Genomic DNA, 26335 nt, shown 5'->3' on the forward strand with positions numbered 1-26335 from the left:
ATGTATATTGTAGATTTTTAAAAATAACTTTCTTCAAAATCCCTCTTCACTTATTACCATTTGTAAAATCGACAAAATTATTCACCACTAAATCGCTTTTTACGCTAAACAATTTTAATTATATCCTTTCGGTTTTTTTTTTATCTTTTTTTTTCTTCTTCTTCTTCTTCTTTGGATTTCTCTTCAATTCATTCGAAATATCATTTAATAGTACTCAATCTTGTATTCATCTTTTTCTGCTTTCTCTGTCTCTCTCTGTCTGTCTGTCTGTCTGTCTCTCTTTCTCTCTCTTTCTCTCTCTCTCTCTCTCTCTTACTTACTGTTTCAAGTCTTTTTATAAAACATATAAAACGTTTCTCGATCGTTTACGATCGATAGATCTTATGGTGTATCATTTACGACTTTTCAGACTCTAATCATTTAACTTTCGCAAAGGATTATTACACACACATGTGTATATTTGACAATTATTATTATTATTAATGATCGATTATGATCAGCCAATTCTTTTTTTTTTTTTTTTAATTTTTTTCTTTTTGTGAAATTTTGAGAAATCATTCTCATGTCGAATAGAAATAAATTTGGGAGAAACATGTGTGTTCCCTAAAAATTTTTATTCAAAAAAAAAAAAAACAAATAAAGAAATAAAAATAAAAGGAAGAAATTTAAAATCAATGTTTAAATCGTGAAATAACTTTATCAACCAATCAAAATATTATTATTATTATTATTATCATTATTATTACATATTACAATTATTATTTATTATATTACATTATTTATATTTATTATAAATATAATTATTTATATATATATATATATTAAATTTAATACATAATTTATTAAATATTTTATTAAATACAATTTCAAAAAAAAATATAATTTATTTAAATATAATTATACAATATATATATATATATATAATGTATAATAATTTATATATTTATAATAATTTTTCATCGAGAAATTATCTCACGTCGAATAAAAATAAATTTTGGGGAAACATGTGTGTTGAGAATTCGAAAAAAAAAAACATAAAAAAGAAGAAGAAACTTTGTCAATTTTTGAATCGTGAAATAACTGTATAAACCAATCAAAATATTATAATAATAATAATAATAATAATTATTATTATTATTATTATTATATATATAAAAATAATAAATATTATATAAATTATATAATATTTATTAATATTATAATTTATTAAATTATATAATATTAATAATTATATAAATTAATAAAATATATAAATATTATTATTATTATTATTATTATATAACATTTTTATATCATTATGCTTATTTATTTGATAAATGTTTTGAGTACGTACATTATTTTCTTTGTGTTTTTTTATTCATTTATTTTAAGAACCCTTTTCAATATCAATAAGTATCCAATAAGGTAATACTTCATTAATTGAAAATGATTTCATAAACGATGTAGGGCCCTATACCTATACCCTTTCTCCCTTATTCCTCCCTTATTTCTGATTTTATCTTATTACATTAACACCATATCGCTTACACCTTTCATTTTTTCTTTTCAATTTTGTTTCAACGTTTATGGGGAATATAATTGGTACAGTTAAAGTGTATAATTCAGTTAATTCGTTAAATGTTATAATTATTGAATGTTTTAAAATGGGAAAAACATATAAAAAAAAAAAAAAAAAAACGAAATTTTATTATTAATTTAAATGAATTGTTTAATAAAATAATTATATACAAATTCACGAATCATGGGTGATTGTTAAAATATTAACAGGTTCCGTGCCAAGTATTTTTTTTTTCATTGTACCTGACTTGTCATTCAGGCCATTTTATTTTGCTTTAACAAAATCAACCATTACACACATGTAATTATTAATTATTGTAAATATAACAATTAAACAAACTTATGTGCTTTGTTCTATACTACATTTTGTATAATGCAATTAATATTTTAATAGGAATATTTTTCTACAGAATTAAATTTGTTATAAACATACATGTATATTTTTACGCATTAAATAAATTTATCAAATGGTAAATGTACCACCGGTGGTACACGTGGCCTGAAGAACAAGTTTAACGTATACCACCGGTGATACATGTGGCACGGAACGTGTCAAATTTCTTATAAATTTCTTATTAATTATTAACTCTAACTTAACTATGAAATTTGTTATAAATTATTAACTCTAACTTAATTATGAACTTTGTTATAAATTATTAACTTATTTTGTAATTTAAAAATCAGCGTTCTATCATGTCTGATTTGATTTAATAATAAAATATCAATTACTCTCTAAATTCATATATTACTTTGTCAAATTTTCTGCACTCTTAATGTCGAGTATGACTCGCCATTAATTTTAATCTCAGGAAACACCTTTGTCGAGTCTCACTCGACGTTTAGTTTATCAAATTGTTTTTTTTTTTTTATTTTAAATATTCTTGTATACTTATGTATATATATATATATATATATTAATATACTAATGGCGAGTCACACTCGACATGAAAATTTCGTTAATACTTTTCATACATATATATATATATATATCTATTTGTATATAGGTATACAAGCATTATTTCAATTTTAAAATTTATTTATGACTTATGTACATTTATAATATCATATATAATATTATTTTATATTTTAAAGTTATTCGTTTATTTATGATTGTCAAATGTGCAATGTTATATAACGTGTGTAACAATGTTAAATATGTTTATAATAAAAAAAAAAAAGATTAATAAAAACGAATGTACCCCACCACGCGTTGTTGTGGCTCACAATCAATCCGATACACACGTCTTTAAGTCAATGAATTATCTTATACCGCCATCTGTTAGAATCTTATCGAACTAACAGAGATAATCATGACTCTTTGTTAATAAACAAATAATTCGCAATAAAATAATATTGCGATTATAAATTGAGATATAAACTATCCTATCTTTCAAGTTGAATGAAACTGCATACAGTGTGTAAAATTTTATTCAAATCGGTTCAGTAGTTTAGGAATCCATTGCGGACAAACAACGTGACACGTAATTTATATATATTAAGAAGATGTAGGATAAAATGGGGTAAAAATTTTAAATATTATTTGTTATTGAAAAAAACAAAAAACAATACAATAATATGACCTTAATTGGAAAAGTAGTGTCATTCAGATGGTCGGATACTTGGAATAATATTAAACCTCGCGAAACGCTATACTTAGAGTCAACTAATGCGGACCGGAAATGATCGCTATCAAAAAGTGCCATTTAGGTTTCTGACCAAACTTTATACACCTGCCTTATTTACCTCCAATCACGTTCTATCTAAGCTAATAGATTCTTTCTCTTTCTCTCTCCTCTCTCTCTCTCTCTCATTCAATTTTTGTATTTTTGTAATTTATTTATTTGTTTATTTTTTTTTTACAAACACACGTGTGAAGTAAGAAATTTACTTTAACTATAAAAAAAAATAAAACAAGTCGAATGAGACTTGACAAAGGTGTTTCCTGAGATTAATACTAATGGCGAGTCATACTCGACATAAAAATGTAAGGATTTGATAAAGTAATATATGAATTTATTTTAACTACATATGTGACACTATAAATGTACATAAATCATAAATAAATTTCAAAATTGTAATAATACTGCAAAGTATTAACAAAATTCTCATGTCGAGTGTGACTCGCCATTATTATACAACTATATATAGATACAACCATAAATACAACCATATATATATATATATATATATATATATATATATATACGAATACATTTAAAATTAAATAATACTACATGTTCTTATGTCGAGTATGACTCGCCATTAGTATATATATATATAAACACACACACAAGAGATAAACAGACATTTGATGTAATAAATTGAACGGTATATAACAGTTAAAAGGTCCCATATATACGTTTTCAATTTAAGCAGATGTTACTTTATAACGTGTCTACATGGTGTTATGAAATTTCATATTACGTTATGGGAAATGAGAAATGTACGGTTTGTTGAATCAGATTCGCTTGATTTAACTTAACTCAAAAGGGAATTTTGTATGAAATAAAAAAAAAATATAGGAGTGTGCAATGCGATGCAATGCAGTAGTGACTGCAGTGCAGTGCAGTGTAGTGCAGTTTAGTGCAATGCAGTTGCAGAGAGCAAAGGATAGGTTCGTTCCCTGTGTGTATGTCTGTGTGCAAGGCCAATTCTGAATTATTTTTCAAAGGCATTATTTTTCGTGAATTCGGAGCAGCTTGATTTTTATGTAGATAGGACCGCCTTCCTGCTTGCTTTTTGCCGTAATAATAATTTGGGCCCCACTCACTCACTCACTCATTCTACTTCGGGGTCTTTACTATACTACACTCGTGCTTCTCAAGAAGAAGACCAACCACTTGCCGTATAAGCGCTATAATTTCCTCTGCTTATTTCCCTCAGGCCAATTCAGGTAGTAGTAGTAGTAGTAGTAGTAGTAGTAGTAGTAGTTCCTCTTTTTCTATCCATCTTTCTCTCTTTCTCTTTATCTTTTTGGGCCCCACGCCCCCCACTACACAACTGATCTTTTTTTTTATTTTATTTTTTATTTCCCCCGTTGAATTTTTATCTCGGAAATTGTCACTAACGACCAATACGATATAAACATTTGTCTTATAATCGTACTTTTTTATTGGAAGTTTATTGTTGTATATTGTTTAATGTTGTATGTGATTGGTTCTTTCTTTCCCCCCACTCTGGGACTTTTATTTTAATGAATTTTTAATCAAAAATTGTTAGGATTAAGAATATGGTACAACATTTGTTCTATAGTCATATTTTTTATCAAGATTAGTATTATTAATATTGTTTTATGTGATTGGTTCTTTCTTTCCCCCACTCACTTATTTTTTTATTGAATTTTAACCTAAAAATTTCCAGATACTGTGATACAGTACAACACTTATACTAAAGGAATATTTTTACTACAATTAGAATAATTTATATTATTTACTATTGTTGTTGTATGTGATTGGTCCCTTCTTTCCCCCACTCTCTCTCTCTTATTATTTTTGGCGGATTTTTAACATAGAAATTATCATTAACTCTCTTTTGTTTCATTCTGTTGAATTTTTAGTCAAAAATTGTCACGAACTGTAATACAGTACAGCATTTATTCTAAAGTAATATTTTTACTACTATTAGGATAATTAATGTTAATTATTATTATTATTGTAGGTGTGTGTGATTGGTCCTCTCTTTCCCCCATTGTCTCTCTCTCTCTCTCTCTCTCTCTCTCTCTTATTTTTTTGGCGGATTTTTAACCTAGAAATTGTCACAAATTGCAATACAGTAAAGCATTTATTCTAAAATATATTAATATTTTTACCATGATTAATATTATTAGTATTAATCATTATTATTATATAATATTGTTATTACTATTATTATTATTACATTTGATTGGTCCTTTCCTTCCCCCACTCTCTTCTATTTTTTGGAAGAAATATTAGCCAAAAATTGTAACAAAAATAGCAATGGCAGCACAACGTTTATACTACAATCATTTTTTCTGCACATATATTCGTATTATTATTATTTTTTTTTATTATTATTATATTTGGTTAATTATTACCAGAAGAATAATTGAAAAAGATCATTGAACTTGATTTAAAAATAATTCAATTTATCGATAAAAGAACTGAAAAGGAATATTTCTTTTTTTACAGAAGATAGATTTAATAGGAAAAAAAAAGAATTGATGATCATTTTAAACAGGCGTGTATAATAAATATTAACATATGTTAATCTGAAATAAACAAATAGCTATAAAAATTACAATATATCGAAAAGAGTATCGAAGCGCGCCTTTTATGTACCAACATAAAAAAAAAAATAATAATAATACTTTCAAATGTATAATGTTCAGGTGAGAAAAGAGTATGATGAGAAGAAGGATTAAAAAGAAATCTTTCTTTTATTTATTCATTTTTTTTTTTTTTTAATTTTTATTTTATCTCGTACGAAATTCTTTCGAGATCGATGACCGTACAAATCCGTAATTCTACTTAAAAGAGATATTAGCGTTTTATATCCGCAAGTTTATTTACATAATCATAAAATGTAGACTTTTTTATAATTAAATCTTTATTACTCTTTTTTTTTCTATTTTGTTTAATGTTCATACAAATGTATAAATTTATAAATATATATGTATATATTATTTTTTTTTTTGTAGTTTTGTCGAATTATATTGAAAGTTACTATAACAAAAAGCAAATACTAGAAAAATATACTATATTTTTATGATATTAAAATAATATTATTTTATAAATAAAAATAATATATAGAATAAATAAATAATGTAATATTTAGATTTATTTATAACTAAATCAATTTAATTATTATATTATATTATATTAGGTCGAGTCATAAGTAACTTCCGATGCGTCTATGTAGAATCTATTTTTCGTATTTACCTATTATAAGTCACCGAAACAAACGAATTTTTGATATCACTGTATAGATAAGGATTCAGTTAGTCTTCTGTCAACTTTTTGAAGTAAAATCTTCTTTAGAATGGGTGTGATTTGAAAAAATGTAACGGAGCGGTAGGCGGCTATGTAACGGAGCGGTGGGAGGCAATGAAACGGCCGCGATACTAAATAAGAAGAGAATACAATTATCCTATAGCAGATATTTTGTATTCGTCTCATTCTCTCGAAACTTAGTTTTTGAAGATTTCACTTTCAACACGTGTGATCTGCACACATGTTTCTTTATGCAGACAATGTTACATTTAACAGTTTTTCTTAATTTCTGAAATGGATAGTAAAAAGTGCATATTCGACATGTAATGCTTTAGGAATTGAAACAAGGTAATAGCACTAAAGTGGCAGCTGAAAAAATATACAGTGTATACGGTGCAGGATTGATAACTGATAGGGCAGTCAGAAATTGGTTTGTTAAATTCCGTTGTGGAGATACGACCTTAAAAGACGAACCGAGTACAGGACGTCTTTCCAACTTTGACGAACCTTTTAAAGGTAATATTGGAGCAAAATCCAATAGATACGTTGAACAATTGCAAAGAGTGCAAAAAAAAACACCATGAAAAGTGTCTCGCACTTAGTAATGGCAGAAACGCTATTCTTTGTCTCATAAAAACGGAAGTTATTTATGACTCGACCTAATATATAGTATTTTATATTTTAGTATTTATATACTATACATTTATATATTATTTAATACTAAAATATATATGATTTAATATTAATATTATAAATATATAGTATATATATATATATATATATATATATATATATATATATAATAATTATAATAACTAATTAATATGTGGAATAAATAAATAACATATTACTATTTATTATAATACATTATAGTATTATTGTGATATATACACGAATATATAAATAAATAAATAAGAATTGTAGTATTAGTAAATGAAAAACAAATGTTTTAATGTATTCTATTTTTTATATATATTTTTTATTTGTTTGTTTTTTTTTTTTAGGTCAAGCTGGTGTGAATCAACTTGGTGGAGTATTTGTTAATGGAAGACCATTACCAGATTGTGTACGTCAACGTATTGTGCAACTAGCATTGGTCGGTGTTAGACCTTGCGATATCTCACGACAATTACTCGTATCTCACGGCTGCGTTTCCAAAATTTTAACAAGATTTTACGAAACTGGAAGCATCAGACCGGGTAGCATCGGTGGAAGTAAAACTAAGGTTAGTTTAATAATTAATTTTAATTATATTACATTAACATTATATTTTTTTGGAATTAATATCATCCCTCTCAGTCGGTAACTAGAGTAATTATAACCTTAAATACTAAATTTACAATAATTTTATTTCTTTCTTTTTTTTTTTTTATTTCAAATTACAAATAAGTAAGCAATATTCTAAAGAAACTTCAAGAGTACTTGGTTAATTCTGTATCTCATATATTTATATAAAAATAACATTAGTAAAAAAACTACTTAAACATGGCGGTTTAATTTATTTAAATATTTTAATTTAGATATTAATTAAATCTACCTTACCGACGCAGAAAGTTATTATAATTTCAATATTATTTAAAGTATTGTCCCCTTTTAAAATATTAAAATTAAATAAACAATAATAATAATAATAACGAAAAAAATATTATTTTATCATCGTATTCTTTAAACAACAACAACAACAAAAACAACAACATCAACAAAATATAAACAAGCAGCAATAAAAATGAAAATAAATCGAAAGAGTAGAGTTAGGAATGAAAAAAGAGAGCGCGAGAAGATGTTAATGGGGGTAAAAGGGGGATGAAGTGGGGATGAAGTGGGAGAGAGGGGGAGGGGTAGGAGAAAGAAAAGGTAAGATAATATGGCGAGAAGGAAGGTAGAGTGTGGATGCTTCTTCGGACATTCCTGATGTGATTTTAAGTAAGGGCCTATTTGTGGTTCAGTTGTGGTGTGCGTGTGTTGACCATAAGACGCAATTATCCAAACACCTTGCGACGTCGTAGGATTTGCATAATTTCATGGCTTTTGCACGCTTTTCTTGTTCGCGTTTTGTAGTACGTTCGCACGGTACGCCCAGTTTTTGAATCACGGGGAGGATGATGTGATGTGCGATCATCATGGTCGTCGTCCTTCTCCTCTTCTTCCCCATTTGGAATCTTTCGGGATCCTTTCGTGCATTAAATTAATCAGGCCACTCACTACTCTACATATATATTTATATATATGTATATATACATATATATAGAATTTATATGTGAATAATATGAATCTTTTCATCTTCTTTTCGGTAATTTGTTAGAAAAGAAAAAAAGAAAGAAATATAATAAAAATAATAAGATGATCGAAAGAAAATGGAAAAAATTACACGCACGATTTAATGAACTTTCAATCTCCGATGCATCAAATAATCGCAGTAGCTTTTTTTGTTTCATTATTTGTCTTGTTTTATTTTTTTTTTTTTTGTATTTTTTGTCTATTTGTTAATACAGACATTATTAATGTTCTTAAAATATTGTAATTAATCATTTGAATGTGTATTTATGTTGAATGTTGATCAATAGTCAATAGGAATTAAGTTATGAGAATATAAATGGTGAATAATAATTCTTCTATTTTTTATTTTTTATTTTTTTTTTTTTTTTTTAACTGATTGTGAATTGATTTTATTTTTTGTAACAATTTTTGATTAATTTATTCATTTGATCAGAAGAAGATATTTTAGAGTATTATATTTTGTATGTTCTTTCTTTTTTTATTTTATTTTATTTTTTTTTTAAATGTTTAGGTTATTTTTTTTTTTATGTAAGAAAATGAAATGTGTAGAAGACGTGTTGATAAAAATGGAAAATGATAAATAAAAAAAAAACGAAAATGAAACACAACGAGTACATTATTTTTGGTAAACAAATATTAATAAATTAAAATATGTAAATATTTATTTATAAAAATGGGAATAAACTTTGATCCTTTGGTTACTAAATAAAAACTAGAAAAAATAAAACACAACGAGTAAATTATTTATTAATCAAAAAGAATATTCTTTATTTATTTATGAACAAAAATATATTCGTCGTAAGAGTATGTAAATTAAAATAATATTTATATATTTTTTTATAAAAATGGCAATAATAAACTTTGACCTTTTGGTTACTAAATAAAAAAAAGAGAAAAAAAACAAAACACAACGAGTAAATTATTTATTAACTAAAAAGAATATTGGTTATTTATTTATTAACCAAAATATATATTTGTTGAAAAAATGTGTATATTAAAATAATATTTAAATATTTATTTATAAAAATTTTAATGAACTTGGCACATTATTTTTGCAATTAAAAGAAAAAAATAGAAAAAATATATAACACAACGAGTAAATTATTTATTAACCAAAAAGAATATTGGTTATTTATTTATTAACAAAATATATATTAGTTGAAAAAATGTGTATATTAAAATAATATTTGAATATTTATTTATAAAAATATCAATAAATTTGACACATAATTTTTAGAAAAAATATAAAACACAACGAGTAAATTATTTATTAATTAAAAAAGAATATCTTATTTGTTCGTACCACACACATTGAAATTTATCAAAATGAAAAAATAATATTCAAAAAATGAATTTCTATTTTAAATTTTTTTTTTATTTTTTATTAATTTTTTGTTCAAATTCATCAATTGTCCCATCAATTCGTGTAAACAATTTTTTCTGCATTTTTTTTGTCTATATTTTTATTGAGACTGTAATCATTGATATTATATTATCAATCTCAATAATTAATCATTGATTAATTTTAAATATTAATAATTTATAAAAATGAATGAAAGAGAAAAAAAAAACAAAAGGAATGTGAATGGGGAAAGATTGTAAAAAAAAAAAAAAAAAGAAAAAAGAAATTTACATGGTTTCCCATAAAAAGCGCAATGAGAAATCCCGTGGTGTGATATAAATGGGGTATATTCGATAAGAGTTTCATAAAATAAACTAACGTATATACATTCTAAGGGAATATTAAACGTCGTAAAATAAATGTCCTACTTTATAAACGAGTATTCGTAAAGGGCGTAAATATTATTTCTTTCTTACATTCTTTTTTTTTACAATTTTTTTTTTTACAATATACATATATATGGTAATTCAGGTAATATATGAAATAACTAAGTGTTTCAAATGAAAAACTTATTTTTTTTTCTTAAATAAATTATTAATAAAATTAATATATTATGAAATTATATAATAAATATATAATATTGTAGTTTAGGTAATATATGAAATAACTAGGTATTTCAATTGGAAAACTTATATTTTTTTTTTTTAAATAAATTAATAGTCAAATTAATAATAAAATTATATTTATATACATATATATTATAATATTATAAATTAATAATATATATTAATATATATTATCATTTTAAATTAATTATAAATAAAATATTAATTATATTATTAATTTATATTTAATATAATTAATAATATTTTATTATATAAATTATAATTAATAATTATATTATAGAAATTAATAATATATATTAATTTCTTATATTATATTTATATATATATATATATATAAATATTTATATTTATATATATATATATGTAAATATATTATAAATTATATATAAATAAACTAAATAATAATAAAAATTATTATAAAAATATTAATTAATAAAATTGTAATAAAAAGATAGTTTAAACTTATATTTTATACAACTAAATATTTAATAAAAAATAAATATTTTTATTTTATAAAAAATAAAACTATATATATTTCTAAATATTAAAATTTATAATTAATTAAAACGTATTTTTTTTTTTTTAATTTCATTCTACAAAATTTGTTAAATGTGATTTTAATAGAAAATTATTTATATTCCCTATGTTACATATATATATATTCCCCACCCCAGTATTTTTATAGAACATGAAAAAAAACCAATAAAAAAATAATCTTCTTACAATCATATCATTCGAAAAATATTTGAAAGGTTATATTCATTTTATCATGAAACACCCTATATAATTTAAAAAATTGATATTTATTGATTTTGATTATGTAAAATATATTTTTAAAATACAATATAATAAAAATGTTCAACCTCGTGATTTTGTAAATTAAAAATTGAAAGGAAAATTCTCGTTAAAATTAAACTCTCCACCCACCCACCCCCCACCACCACCCATACACTACATAAAACAAAAAATTGTTCTTCAAATAAGAAGAAAAAGGTATTGTAAATAAAAATAAAAAGAAAAAGATCATTTTGTTCAGTTTTCTCACGTGCTTGATAATATTGTAGAAAATGATGAAAACGATTTTCGTGTAATGTAATTCTACTTATAAACTCTAATAGAAGCCCCTTAGGCGTGTGATTTTATTCGTACTCATACACATATATAGATACTCAAGACACACACTAATGAGAATATAATTCTATAGTTTTATACGTATGAGAAATTTACTTCTAGAAGAAAATAATATGCTCATCATCCATTTTTGTATAATAGACAAATTTTTCCAGAAAAAAATCCAAGAATGATTTTATTGTTTGAACTTTTAAGGTTAGAATTGTGTTATTAGTTAACCTAGAAATATTTGATACATTTTTTCTAAGTTAAGTTAGTTATTTATACCTTTGAAGAATCCTAGATATTTATCAGTATCATCGATTGTATCGTTAGTCGAATTTTGGAAGATCATTCGAAAGGTAAAGGATCAAAGAAAAGTGTAAAAGAAAAAAGAAAGTCAAAGAAGAATCTGTCGAGATCATTATCGTCATATTTTTACCTGCATCTTACTCTTCCTACATGGAATTAGATCGAAAGATAGTATAGACCCTTTAAAAAGAGTAGACCCTTTTACGGTAATTAAAATAATCGATAATTAAAATGATCGATAATTGAATAACGACCGGGGTCTACCATTTTTTTTTTCTTGGCCTTTCCTTTTCAAAATTTTGTGCTCGTAATGTGTGCACACACACACGCTGTTTATGTCTATTTGTGTAAATGTGTGTGTGTGTGTGTGTATGTAGAATTATCTTAAAAGAAGCTCTATACCTTTAAGTTCCAATTTTCTTTTTGTCATTGTCATTTTCGTCCATTAAGAACACCTTTAATTAATTAATACCGACCTAAAATATAAAGCACACTCTCTATGATCCTAGAATCTGAAAGAGAAAAGCGGTATTAAATTAAAAAGGAACATCTATTATAATACACCTGTCAAATACGAGACATTAGCGATGACCAGGTGTTTTCCTAGAAAATCGATTTGAACTTTTGACATTTCTACGCATTGTGTACATCCATTAATTGCACGCTTTGAGTCAATATTACTGGTAGGGTAACGAGTAACGCGTTTAATTCTCACGGTAAGATCATAGGTTCAAATACTGTCGAGAAATTTATATTTTTTTTTTCCTTTTTTTTATCAGTAAATGTATTTCTTATATTTAGTGGTCAAATGACTGCTTTAAAAAAAATATATACATCTTAAGTTACTAAAAAATGAGATTATAGTAAAATTGTATAGTTAATAATATATTTTCTTTTATTTAAAAATAAATATATATTTTGTGCATTTTCATTTAATTTGTACTAATTATAGGACTTTTACTAATTATTGGATACTGTCAATTGACTGTTTGTTGTAAATTTAACATTCGATACGTTTATAGGTTTGTTAATATTTATTATAAATAGAATATTGTAAATAACAATAAATAATAAACATATTGCAACACATTATAGGACCAAATTACGAAAACCTAGGATTCATATGCAGATTTAGTTTAATTTTTTTCGAAAATTAATATTTGAGGTTATTTACATATCGCTGATTATAAGTCTGATGTTATTTTTTATGAAAAACAAAAATGGTGGACTGAAAATGGCAGACTATTTAATTCAAAATTAATAAATCTTTTTGTAAATTAGTATTTAAGGATTTTCGAATTCTCTGATTAGGAAATTGATGTTACTTTGTTATTTAACAAAATGGCGAAAGAAAAATGGCGGACTACTTTAATCAAAAATTAATTAAATTTTTTTTTAAATTAGTGTTTAAAAGTTTTCGGTGTCTTGGTTTAAGAAACTGATGTTACTTTTATGTTCAACAAAAATGGCTGACTAAAAAGAGCGGACTACTTAATTTAAAATTGATGAAATATTTTTAAAAATTAGTATTGAAGAATTTTCGGTATCCCTGACTATGAAATTAATGTTACTAGGTTATTTAATAAAATGGTGAACGGAAAATGGCGGACTACTTAATTCAAAGTTGACTAAATCTTTTAAAAATTAGTATTTAAATATTTTCAAAGTAGTTAATTGTGAAACTGATATTACTTTTTTGTTTAACAAAATGGCGAACAAAATATGGCGGACTGTTTTATCAAATATTGATTAAGTCTATTTAAAAATTATTATTTAAGAGTTTTCGGTGTCTCTGATTATAAATCTGATGTTATTTTTATGAAAAACAAAATGGCAAACGGAAAATGGCGGATTACTTAATTCAAAATTGATTTCATCTGTTTGAAAATTATAATTTAAAAATTTTTCGGTGTCGCTAATTATGAAATTGATATTACTTTTTGTTTAACAAAATGGTGGACTAAAAATGGCGGACTACTCTAATCAAAAATTGATTAAATCTTTTTAGAAACGAGTATTTAAGAGATTTCGGTGTCTCTGATTATAAATCTGATATTATTTTTATGAAAAAAAAAATGGCAAACGGAAAATGGCGGACTACTTAATTCAAAATTGATTTCATCTGTTTGAAAATTATAATTTAAAAATTTTTCGGTGTCGCTAATTATGAAATTGATATTACTTTTTGTTTAACAAAATGGTGGACTAAAAATGGCGGACTACTCTAATCAAAAATTTATTAAATCTTTTTAAAAACGATTATTTAAGAGATTTCGGTGTCTCTGATTATAAATCTGATAATATTTTTTTGCAAAAACAAAATGGCGAACGGTAAATGACAAACTACTTAATTAAAAATTGATTAAATCAATCTTAAAACGAGATAAAAATATATATATATATATATATATATATATATATATATATATATAAATAAAAAATCCGAGATTAATCTAATATAGAAAGATCATTTCTATTAAGTTAAGCGGTAGGTACAATTTGGCATACGAGCGATGGAATTAATTACCAAACTATCGAGACGATCTACACGTGTTACTCCCGTACACATGAGGTAACATTTGCGATGCGTGTCCTCGTAAGTACTTTCGCCTGTTATCTGTAAGCATACGCGTGCGCTCCAATACGATACCGATAGAGAAAGAGAGTGAAAGACAGTGAGTGACAAAGACAGTGACAGAGTAAGAGAAAGAGAGAGATAGAGAGAGGATAATGGGACGACATCACGAGAGAGAAAATTGTCTCATGAAAAATGCACGCCCAGTCGAAGGAGCGAAGGTAATAAAGTGGAACGTCATGGGCGACGAAAAAGAAGAAGAAGAAAAAAAAGAAGAAGAAAGAAAGAAAGAAAGAAACGAGGAAAAAAGATAGAATGAGAGTAAGAGAAAGAGAGGAATGTAAAAATCGTTGTTGCTATATCTCTTTCCAACATTTGATCTCTTTCCTTTCTCTTTTCTCTTTCTCCTTTGTACAACATTTGTAAGTAAGCAAAGTAAGTAAGTAAATGTAATGTGTCCCGAAAAGAACCGACATTTGTTCTTTCGACACAGCTGTGACGAATAAGAAGAAAAAACCTGAAGAATCTCTTTTTAACGGGTAAAACAACATTCAAATTTTTCCCGCCTTAATGACACACGCTTAACTCGTTCGCAAGTCAAACTAAGGACTACTGATCGTCATCAGGGGGGCATGATCAAATTATTTTCTTTGACAAACAAGGTCAAGATGTATTATATTTTTACGAGCATGATTTATATCTTATCTTTCTTTTATTTGCTATGGTTTTCTTTTTCATATATATTTTTTAACGGTTTATTTTTAAAAGTTATATTTTAAAGTAAGTACATTTCTATTGATTGTTTTGTGTACTTTAATTGTTATAACATATTTTATTATTTATTTCGAATGATCAGATGTGGTAAAATAAATATTTTATGATTAAGTATATTTTAAGTATACTATTTTTTATGGGAGGTATACATTTTACAAGGTTATGTAACTTAATTTTGTTTTTAAGTTTTTTCTAATTTTATAACAAAATTTAATTTGTTAATTTTGAAAGTATTTTGAAAAGTAAATTCTTATGTGGTTAGTTCATTTAAAAAATTGTACTTTGTTGTTTATTTGTTATTATTTTAATAGGAATTGTGTAAATTATTTAATTGTAATTATAGTAATTGTAATTATTATATATTACATATATAATTATACATTTATTATTATCTGTAATATAAAATATAATATTATTATGTGCTAATTTATATTATAACACAAAATTATCATAATTATTATAATATAAACTAAATAATATTATATAATTATTAAATTAATTTAATAAATTTATTAAATTATTATATTTCATTATTAATGTAGGGGGGGGCCTTCGGGGTAAACACCCTAAAGGGGTATACCTGAAAATAAACTACTTCTTCTATATTTCATTATTATATTATTAATTTATATTATTTATATTAATAAATTGTTATTATTTTATTTATTTAAATTATTCTATTAATTATTATAAATTTATTTAATTAATAATTAAATTTAATAGATAAATTTAATTATTCATGATTAATGTTAAAAAATTATATAAATTATGATAATATAATTATTATTAATATAATTATTATTACTATAATTATTATATATATTTTTTATTTAATAAAATAATAAATTGGTATTGGCAGCAATGAACTATCGAATTTCTAGTGCCAATTAAAAATAATAATAATAATAATATAATAATAAATAAATTGTTTATTGTAAACTATTTTATTGTTAGAAATATAAATATATTTTTTTTAATTTAATTGTAAAAGCAAACTTTTAAATATCTAAACTTAAACTAAACTTAAATGGATTTAGGTTATTTTAAAATAACCTAAAATAAAATAAACGACTCATTTATAAAACCAAAACTAAAAACAAACAAAGTTGAAAAAATATTATTGATTTTTGTTAATGAAGAATTTTATAATTATAAATAATAATTATAAAATAATAATATTTCTAATACTTATATAAATATAATATATTATAATATTTAACAAAAATTATAATATAAACCCCTTTCCCGCCATTATATTAAATTCACTGTACTATTGTTCTTAACAATTGATTTAAACCATTTTGTTTTTGTAATCGATTGATCCTTTTAAGTTCTATCTACGAACAAAGAGTAAAAGAAAGAGATAAAAAGAAAAACGTTCAGTTTTCCAGGTTTTATCAGGTAATTAAGATCTTAACGGACTAGTCATATACGATGTTTACTTTTCAACATGAATGATTTAGATGGAAGAGAACATGGGTTACGGGGGAAAAAAAAAGATAAAAAGAAAGAAAGAAAGAAGGGAAGAAAAAAAAAAGAAACATAGAAAATGTGTTCTCTTCCCCATGAATGAAGTCCTTATGAATTTCTTCTATTTTATTTTTTGACGAATTGCAACGATTCATAGTACTCGACACCTATTTATGGGTTATTTGTAAATGTTCTTTTCAACATAACCTCAATTTCTAGTTAATATTTCATCTATTAATGCTTTGAGATTTAAATGTTATGAGTCTGAAGCTAATCTTGGGAATAATTCTTTTATATTGAATGTGAAATTATTAATAAACTTTATATTTTTGTACAATAATTATTTATTACAAAACAATAACAATTTGGAAAAAAAAATAAAAACATATAAAAATTGAACTGAATAAATGTAAAAAATTATTGGAATACGAGTTGTAAAAAAATTTATATTTTAAATAATAAAATATTTATTTGTCAATTAATAAATTCATTTTTCAACAAAATTACAATTATATTAATATTAATTAATTAATATTATATATTATAATTTAATAATATTATTAAATTATAATTATTAAATGTAATATTTATTAATTAATTATATATATAAAATATTATTGATTTTTATTACCATAATAATTATATAAATATATAAATATATAATATATAAGAAATATATAATACATAATAATTATGTAAATATAAATATATAATAGTTAACAAAAATTATTATATAAACCCCCTTCCGCCATTTTGTTAAATTCAATATTGTTCTTAACAAACCCTTAAAAATATAATTATATATATATGTCGAAATTTATAATTCATAATTAATTATGAAATGTATCCAATTTCGAATTGAAATTAATAGAAATGAACTTACGTTTCATACTTAATAACTTAATAACCTAATATGAATTTACAAAAGACCATTTACAAAATGTGAAATTAAAATTTGATTCGTTTTTAAAATCTGCTTTTCTTTCTATAACATTTCTATTTATTATATATAGCAAACGCATATATGCGCCCATAATCGATACCAATAACTTACCATGAACACCTATACATATATACATATATATACATATTGGAATCTCTAGCACTTGAATGCGCTATCTGGTGGTTAAATTCAAAATTAGAGTAGATAGGTCGAATTGCTACGCCACGTGGGATTTCTAGCACTTGAATACGCTATCTGGTGGTTAAATTCAAAATTAGAGTAGATAGGTCGAATTGCTACGCCACGCCCCTACCAGAAATCCCAATATCTTTAAATATAAAAATTCAGTGGCCACAATATGTTTGTCCACTAATAATTCCAAAATTACAGAAGAGATTTTAATGAAATTTTTTTTATTTCATGTAATTTTTTTCAACTTAAAATATAGGATAGTTTTAATCGCCATTATTTGTATTTTTTATTGCTAATTTAGAAATTTATTTTTTAAAAATTATCTATGTCTTTAAGTACTGTAATTTTTAAATAGATGGCACTGTATTACAATCTCAATTAATTCACATTTTTTTCAGATTTATTTATGACATAACCTAACCTTACTTTTTATATTTTTTTCTTGTATTATTATTTATTATATATTCCATTCTAATTGTGGTATTATTTTATATGTCGTTATAATTTACTAAATAGTTAAGAATTATATTAAATCAACATTTTATAACATCCTAGTATATATAAATAAAACATAAATTGTTTAATTATTCAAAACAAAAATATATCCTAACCAAAATTTATTATAATGTAAATAATTAATTAATATGTGATGAAACATGTAAAATCAAGCCACATACATTCATCTTATAAAAAAAACAATAATTGTATTGTAATAACGTAAAATAACAATAACAACAACAAAAATTAGCAAACGCATATATGCGCCCATAGTAGATACCAATAACTTACCATGAACACCTATATATATATATATATATATATATATATATATCAAAGAGTTTAAATCATCATTTATATATTTCTTTCAAACCCAAGAAAAAACAAAAGCAAAAAGAAAAGAAAAGAAAATGAAAGAAAAAGGAATGGAAAAGAACAGGTTCGAAGATTGTTGGTTGTCTTTATCGGCTAGGATGTACACAAACACATAACCATACAAACCAACCCACACACACACAAATACAAGCTAATATATATATAGTAGGTTCGTGCGGTAATTACTGAGTTGGTCAACCTGTTCGAACGGTTTGCGTTATCTAACGTTTAGCGCCATATGTCCGTCCTGCCAAACCAATTTCCTCGACCGTGTGAGCGAGTACACGCGTATGGAAAGGTAGTTCGTAATGTAGGGATACCTAGGTTGCAAGAGAAAGAGAAAGAGAAAGAGAGAGAGAGAGAGACATTAGGACACGTATACACAACGTCGACCAAGGTAATTGTGGCAACGACGACGGAAGTGTCAGATTAAAATCTGAGATGCTCCCGGTAGCACGCGATGCTTGTCCTAACCCTCTGAAACTATTAGGTTAACCCTCCTCGTCCTCAACTCTCTTGCCATAACCGCCCTTAATCGTGAAGTGTAGTACCTTAACAGTAGCTCTCAATCTTCCCCCAAAAAAAAAAAAAAAAAAAAAAATTATAATTTATTTCAATTTTTATCTTCAGATTTGATTAATTATTTTTATTCTTTGATTAAGATTTAAGTTTATATTATTACGTATGATTGGTGGATTATAGTTGTTTTAGTGTTTATAGGGGGTTTATAGTTTTGTTTTAGTGTTTATAGGGGTTTGTAGTTTTTTCAGGTTTTTTTTATTGTTTTAAGGTTAGGTAGCGTTTTTTTTAGGTATTTGTATATTAGAATTTGGGTTTTTTTCGTGTTTTGAGGTTAATTTGTTAATAGGTTTATTGGGTTCTTTAGTGTTTTGGTGTTTATAGGTTCATTGGTTCATAAGTTCGTAAGTTCATAAGTTCATAGTGTTGTTAGATATTTTAGTAATCTTAGGTATTTTAGTGTTCATGGGTTCATATTGTTCTAAGGTATTTTAATGTTCATAGGTTCATAGGTTCATAGGTTCACTAGTTCATAAGTTGATAAGTTCATAGTGTTGTTAAGTATTTTAGTAATCTTATGTATTTTAGTGTAAATAGGTTCATACTGTTCTAAGGTATTTTAATGTTTATAGGTTCACATTGTTCTAAGGTATTTTAATGTTCATAAGTTCATAGGTTCATGAGTTCATAGTATTGTTATTAAGTTCATAAGTTCATAGTGTTGTTATTAATTTCGAAAGTTCGTAGTGTTGTTAGATATTGTAGTAATCTTAGGTATTCTAATGTTCATAGATTCATAAGTTCATAAGTTCATAGTGTTGTTAGATATTTTAGTAATCTTAGGTATTTTAGTGTTCATGGGTTCATATTGTTCTAAGGTATTTTAATGTTCATAGGTTCATAGGTTCATAGGTTCATAAGTTCATAGTGTTGTTAAGTATTTTAGTAATCTTATGTATTTTAATGTTAATAGGTTCATAGTGTTCTTAGGTATTTTAATGTTTATAGGTTCATAGTTTTATTAAGTGTTTTAGTGTTCATCTAATAACCAAGGGAAATTATAATTGAATAAAATATAATTGAATAATTGAATAAAATATTAGTGAAAAAAAATTAGTAATTTATAAAATACACAAAAATGTTTTATAAATAATAAACATGCAAAATAACAAAACCTAATTATAATAAATGTTATTATACAACAAAAATATTAATATTAATAGATAATATTACCCTTTAGATAATATTATATAAAATGATTAATATTAATAGATAATATTACCCTTAATAAATAATAAATATTAAATAAAAAAATAAGAGAGAAATCTTATTAGCATCTGAATGCTAATGCATGTGAATGTATTAGCAAGTGAATAAAATATTAGTGAAAAAAATAACAAATTATTATTATTATAAAATATACAAAAATGTGTTTTACAACATAAAGATTTTATACTTTTATTATAACACTGTATTAGTTAATATAGTTTACTAATTAGATTGAAAATCAATGAAAAATCTTGAAAGTGATTAAGAATAATTGTTCAATAATAAGATTCGTTAATCTTATCTTACTCTTTGTTTCTTATATTTATTTTTTCGTTTCCTTCCCCCTGTTTCTCGGTTCGTCGCCTTTGGCACGAGTCGACGATCTGAAAAATCTCGGTATGAAACTCGAATAACATTTCCATACCGTTAGCATGAAATTATCAACGGTGGCGGTGGCAGTGGCAGCAACGGCAGTGGCGGCTTCTCTCTTGTTGTCTTGTATATACCATTAAAAACTTACTTCCCCTCTCTTTTAAGAACTCACATTAGCAAGTCAAATTTATAAGAATCACTTATTTGAAATTGAGAATCACTGCGACTTAAATCCCTATCAAAGAATACCTTAAATAATTGTATTAAAAAAAAAATCAAACTAAGATTGTATTTCTAACCTATAAACAAATTTTCTAAATTTTGTATTTTATTTTTGTACATTTAATATTAACCCCCCACCCTAACCCCATGAACAAAAGTTACAAATCTATAAAAATTGCAATCTGTAACTTAAATCCCTATAAAAGATAGGGATATTTCTAACCTATAAAAAAAATCTTCTAAATTTTCTATTTTAATTTTTTACATTTAACATTCAACCCCCGACCCTAACCCCATGAACAAAATTTACAAATCTATAAAAATTGTAACTTGTACCTTAAATCCCTATGAAAGAAAATACTTAAAATAGTTATATGAAAGAAAATCAAACAGAAATGGTATTTCTAACCTAAAAAAAAATTATCTAAATTTTCTATTTTAATTTTTTACATTTAATATTAATCCCCCATCCTCACTTTTATGAAAAAAAAAATATATTACAAATCAATATTTTTATTGATCCATTGAGAACCACTGACAAGAAATAATTCGTTTTGTCGTTTTACCTACGAAAAGACGAAACGAAACATAACCTTAAAAAGATATGAAAGGACAAAAATGGGGTCTGGCAGATGACTCTATGGTTCTCTTTCGTCGTTTCGTACTGTCCCCAAAACACGATGGTCTAAAAAAATGGAAATAAAGTATGTAGTAGGTTTATAACAACCCACCTACCGGACTTTATACTCGCTTATCTTGATCGTTGACCCTGCCTGCCGCTTGCTTGGCTCTTATGGGATCCTCTTCTCTTTCACCTGTGCTCAACATATGCCCAGGACATATTCTCTTTCCTGTCGATTACATTTCATATCAATTTCCCATCGTTTAGTTTTGCATTTTGAAATCAACGACACCATCATCGTTTTATTTCCCTATATATATATATATATAAATAAATACATTTACCATATATGTATATCAGATTTCTGATATTTCTAACCATAAATATTCGTCTATTTAAAATGAACAACTTTGTTCAATAATATCTGTAGAATGTGTTCAAAATAAACATATTAGATCTTTAACATGTCCTTGGATAAAAAGTTCGATCGTAAAAGTTAAATATTCCCCTCGTAATCGTTCCCCTTCTCTAGCCCCCTCCTACCCCCCCCCCTCACCCTATCACTATTTCCTAACTATATATAACTAGTAAGAATTTAAATGGTTTTCCGTGTGTTTTGAAGAAGATAATATTGTAGTTAAAATCTTTTACGATCTATATCGTAGAATACTCGTTTAAAACTAGAAATGTAACGCGAACTAGGGACAGAGGGGCGGGAGCGGGAGGGGGGAGGAATCATCGAGAACTATCTCTAAAATAGTCAGTTTTGAAGAAGAAGAAAAAAACAGATAAAAAGTGAAATTTGTTTTCTTTTAATTTTCCTTGATTTAAATGACAATTTAGTTTCTCTCTCTCTCTCTCTCTTTCTCTCTCTGTGTTAGTGTTTCTGGGGGAAAAATCCATGAAAAAGTTTTGTATGTTTATATTGGTATTGCAGCAAGTAGCAACGCCTACGGTCGTTAAGAAAATTCTGCGAATGAAACAGGAACAGCCGACGATGTTTGCCTGGGAAATACGCGAACAACTTGCCAGACAAGGTGCTTGTGATCCGCAAAGCTTACCCTCCGTTTCATCGGTTAACCGAATTCTCAGGGGTGGTGGACTACACACGGATCATCCTGGAATCGAAGGAAGCTCATCCACCGGTTATGCTACCCAAATCTCTTCCAATGTTGCTTCCAGAGGTAATTCACCATTTTGTTTTATCATTTCTTTGATATTTTTCATATTTTTAGAAAGCTAGGGAATTTTTTACTCTTTTATTATATGATGGTATATTTTTTAACAATTTTTTCCAATATTTCGTCGAGAAGTACTTTCTTATTCTTTTTTTATCAGTTTTTTTTTATATTTTTAATATTTATAGAAAGCTAGGGAATTTTGTACTATGTTATTATACGACTGTAATTTTAAAAAATTTTTTTCCAATGTTGCTTTCAGAAAGTACTTCTCCATTTTGTTGAATAGTTTCTTTGATATTTTTTATATTTTTAAAAATCTAGGGAATTTTGCGTTATATTATTATCCGACGGTATTTTTAAAAATCTTTTCTAATGTTACTTCCAAAAGTATTTTCTTATCACTTTTTGTTTATATTTTTAATATTTTTAGAAAACTAGGGAATTTTATGTCGCCTTATTATCCGACGGTTAATTTTTAAAAAATCTTTTTCAATGTTGCTTTCAGAAGGTACTTCCTCATTTTTTTTTCTACTTCTTTGATATTTTTGATATTTTTTAGAAAACTAGGGAATTTTGTGCCGTCTTATTATCCAAGGATATATTTTTTTAAATCTATTCCAATTTGACTTCCAGAGGAAATATCCTCATTTTTTTTTAAATAATTATAAATAAATTCATATTTTAAATAAATTCAAAGAACCTAGGGGAATTTGTTTTGTTTTTTTTTTTTATAAATTGATAGTTTATTTTAAGAACCTTTTTTCAGTATTGAAAATATATTTCCATTAATACTTCCTGAATTTCTTTTAGCATTTCTTTGATATTTGAAATAAATTCAAAAAATCTAGTGGATTTTTTTTCTCTCCCCTATTATATTCAATATTTAAATTTTTTCATCATAATATTGTAATTTATAATCTAAATGATTTATATTAAAATATATTAGTCGAGATTATAAATTGATCTCACAATCAGTCAACGATCTCTTTAAACATCTGTCTCTAACACATAATTGGTCTACAACTTCGTTCAAATCCCTTTTTTCCTTTTTTTTTGTTAGTTTTCTTTTTACTTTTGTACCCTTCTTTAGTCTCGATTAGCCTGGTAGAAAAAAAAAAAAAAAAGAAAAATGAAGAAGATATGGAGAAAGTCGATAGTCGAGAAGAAATTTTTGCAAAGACTTTGGTACTCAGTATGATTGACTCGTCAGTCTAAGAACACGCGAACTTCGGTGAATTCTCCACTCTGGACCAAGAAAAAAAAAAATAACCGAAACAAAAAAAAAATGGATCCGCAAATTTAAATCATTCCGCTTTCGTGACCTATGCAATTTTTGCATCAGACGATTCTCTTTCTTTACTTGTTTATTTTTAATTTTGCTTTTATTTATTTTTTGTAAAATACCCTAGGGTTAGAAATCAAATTAAAACATAGACGCAACACAACCTTATTTTTATTCCTAACATCTTTAGTAAGTTATACGAATATTTGAATAAATTCCAAATCATAATTTATACTTTTGTTTTATTATTTAATTTATTTAACTTTGTTAATATAGTTTATTTTATAAATTAATATCGTTCAAGTTAATTTCATTCAAAGGGATATTTAAAAAAAAAAAGAAATATCAAAGATGTCGCGAAAAAAGGAGGAAATACCCAGAATGAAATCAATTGAACAAACGAATGTGACGGGTTGCATAACGTTAAGGGGCACGTAACCTCAAACTTTAAATCCATTTATTATTACCCACAAAATGATAAGTTTAAACACGCGAATGTATTATTAATTCACCAAAAAAAAGATCGATTTTATCTAATAATTATATTCATCGAGAAAGATTAAAGATAACAAAAATATTCATCTTTTTCTTGAACCCTTTAATCCTTTGAGTGCTATGGACGCATATTTGCTTTTAGTAAACATTACGAACCTTATCGTTAGAAGCATATACATACTTGTTAATATTAATGTAAAATAATTTAATGTTAATAATAAATTATTTGGTTTCTACAAAAATATTTTAGGTTAAAGTATTCACCGCTCAAAGGGTTAAACATATTTTATTCTTAAGCATTTACACACAACATATGTTGTTTTATTTTGTTACAGAATCATTAATGAGGACAGATTATCAATTATTTTACCCAGGTGCATTAGGGCCGTTGCAAATTTCAACGAGTTCTGGAAACAACGGCACGCCATCTTGGAATCCAAGTTTTTATTCGTCCCTTTATCAAGCTACTACGTTACATTTACATCACGGAATGCAATCGTTAACGTAAGTTTCATATTTAACATTAAAAAAAAAAATATTTAACAATTTACTACAAAATTACAAATAATTAAAATAATAATAATAATAATATAATTGTTACATTTTTATTTCTCAAAATTTAGATCATTGGAAGCTGAAAGATTGGCTGATCAAAATGGCGTACAAAATCAAGTTGAATTAAAATCCAGTTCGAGTTCAATGGCTGGTAGCGACGATTCATTGGACAAAAGCGATTTGGAAGAAAATATTGAATCGCATGATCAATATAAATCATTCCAAAGTGGTAGAATAATATTGGAACTTGGTCAAAAAATTGGAAGCGACCGGAGTGCATTTGTAAGACATCCAACACCACCGGTAAATCCATTGGAAATGGATAAACAACAACAACAACAACAATCTCAACAACAATCCCAACAATCACAACAAAATCAACAAAAAAGAATCATTGAAACGGAAAAAGAACAAACGAATACGACGGTAACAAGTAATGAAATGCCCGTTGAGAATAGACCGGTTCCGGTACAAAAAAAACGTAATCCCTATTCGATAGAAGAGCTTTTAAAAAAGGATGAAAAGAAATCATGCTCGAAAAGGCCTAGGTTGATAAACGTTGATGTTGTACAACCATGCGGTATCATTTTAAACAAAGAAATTTAAAAAATATTTGACGAATAATTGAAAAGAAAAAAGAAAAAGAAAAATCAAAAAACTAACCTATCAACAACAACAAAAAATAATAATAATAATAATAATAATAATAATAAATCACATCTAGATATTAGGTTTAAATTCGAGTAGGATTATAGATATGTAAAAGTTGAAGAATAATTGTCTTCAAAACTTTGTGTCAGAATTTTTTTTTTTTTTTA

General features: G+C 25.2%; 1 protein-coding gene across 2 annotated transcripts in view; it reads left to right on the plus strand.

Moving 5' to 3' along the window:
- The window catches only part of Poxn (paired box pox-neuro), a 42484-nt gene that overhangs the window by 15813 nt on the left and 336 nt on the right, over positions 1–26335 (plus strand). Inside the window, exons 3-6 of one of the 2 annotated variants that reach the window (XM_089174895.1) lie at positions 7511–7731; positions 22942–23188; positions 25298–25466; positions 25586–26335. The exon at positions 25586–26335 is cut by the window's right edge and continues 336 nt beyond it. In XM_089174895.1, coding sequence (XP_089031021.1) covers positions 7511–7731; positions 22942–23188; positions 25298–25466; positions 25586–26123 — 1175 coding nt within the window. In that variant the 3' untranslated portion in view covers positions 26124–26335. The remainder of the gene's footprint in view (positions 1–7510; positions 7732–22941; positions 23189–25297; positions 25467–25585) is intronic. The other variant, XM_089174896.1, reaches the window with a different exon arrangement.

Source organism: Polistes dominula, unplaced genomic scaffold (genome assembly GCF_049000335.1).
Source record: "Polistes dominula isolate Pdom_NZ unplaced genomic scaffold, Pdom_raw_medaka contig_78, whole genome shotgun sequence".
Taxonomy (NCBI): Eukaryota; Metazoa; Arthropoda; class Insecta; order Hymenoptera; family Vespidae; genus Polistes; species Polistes dominula.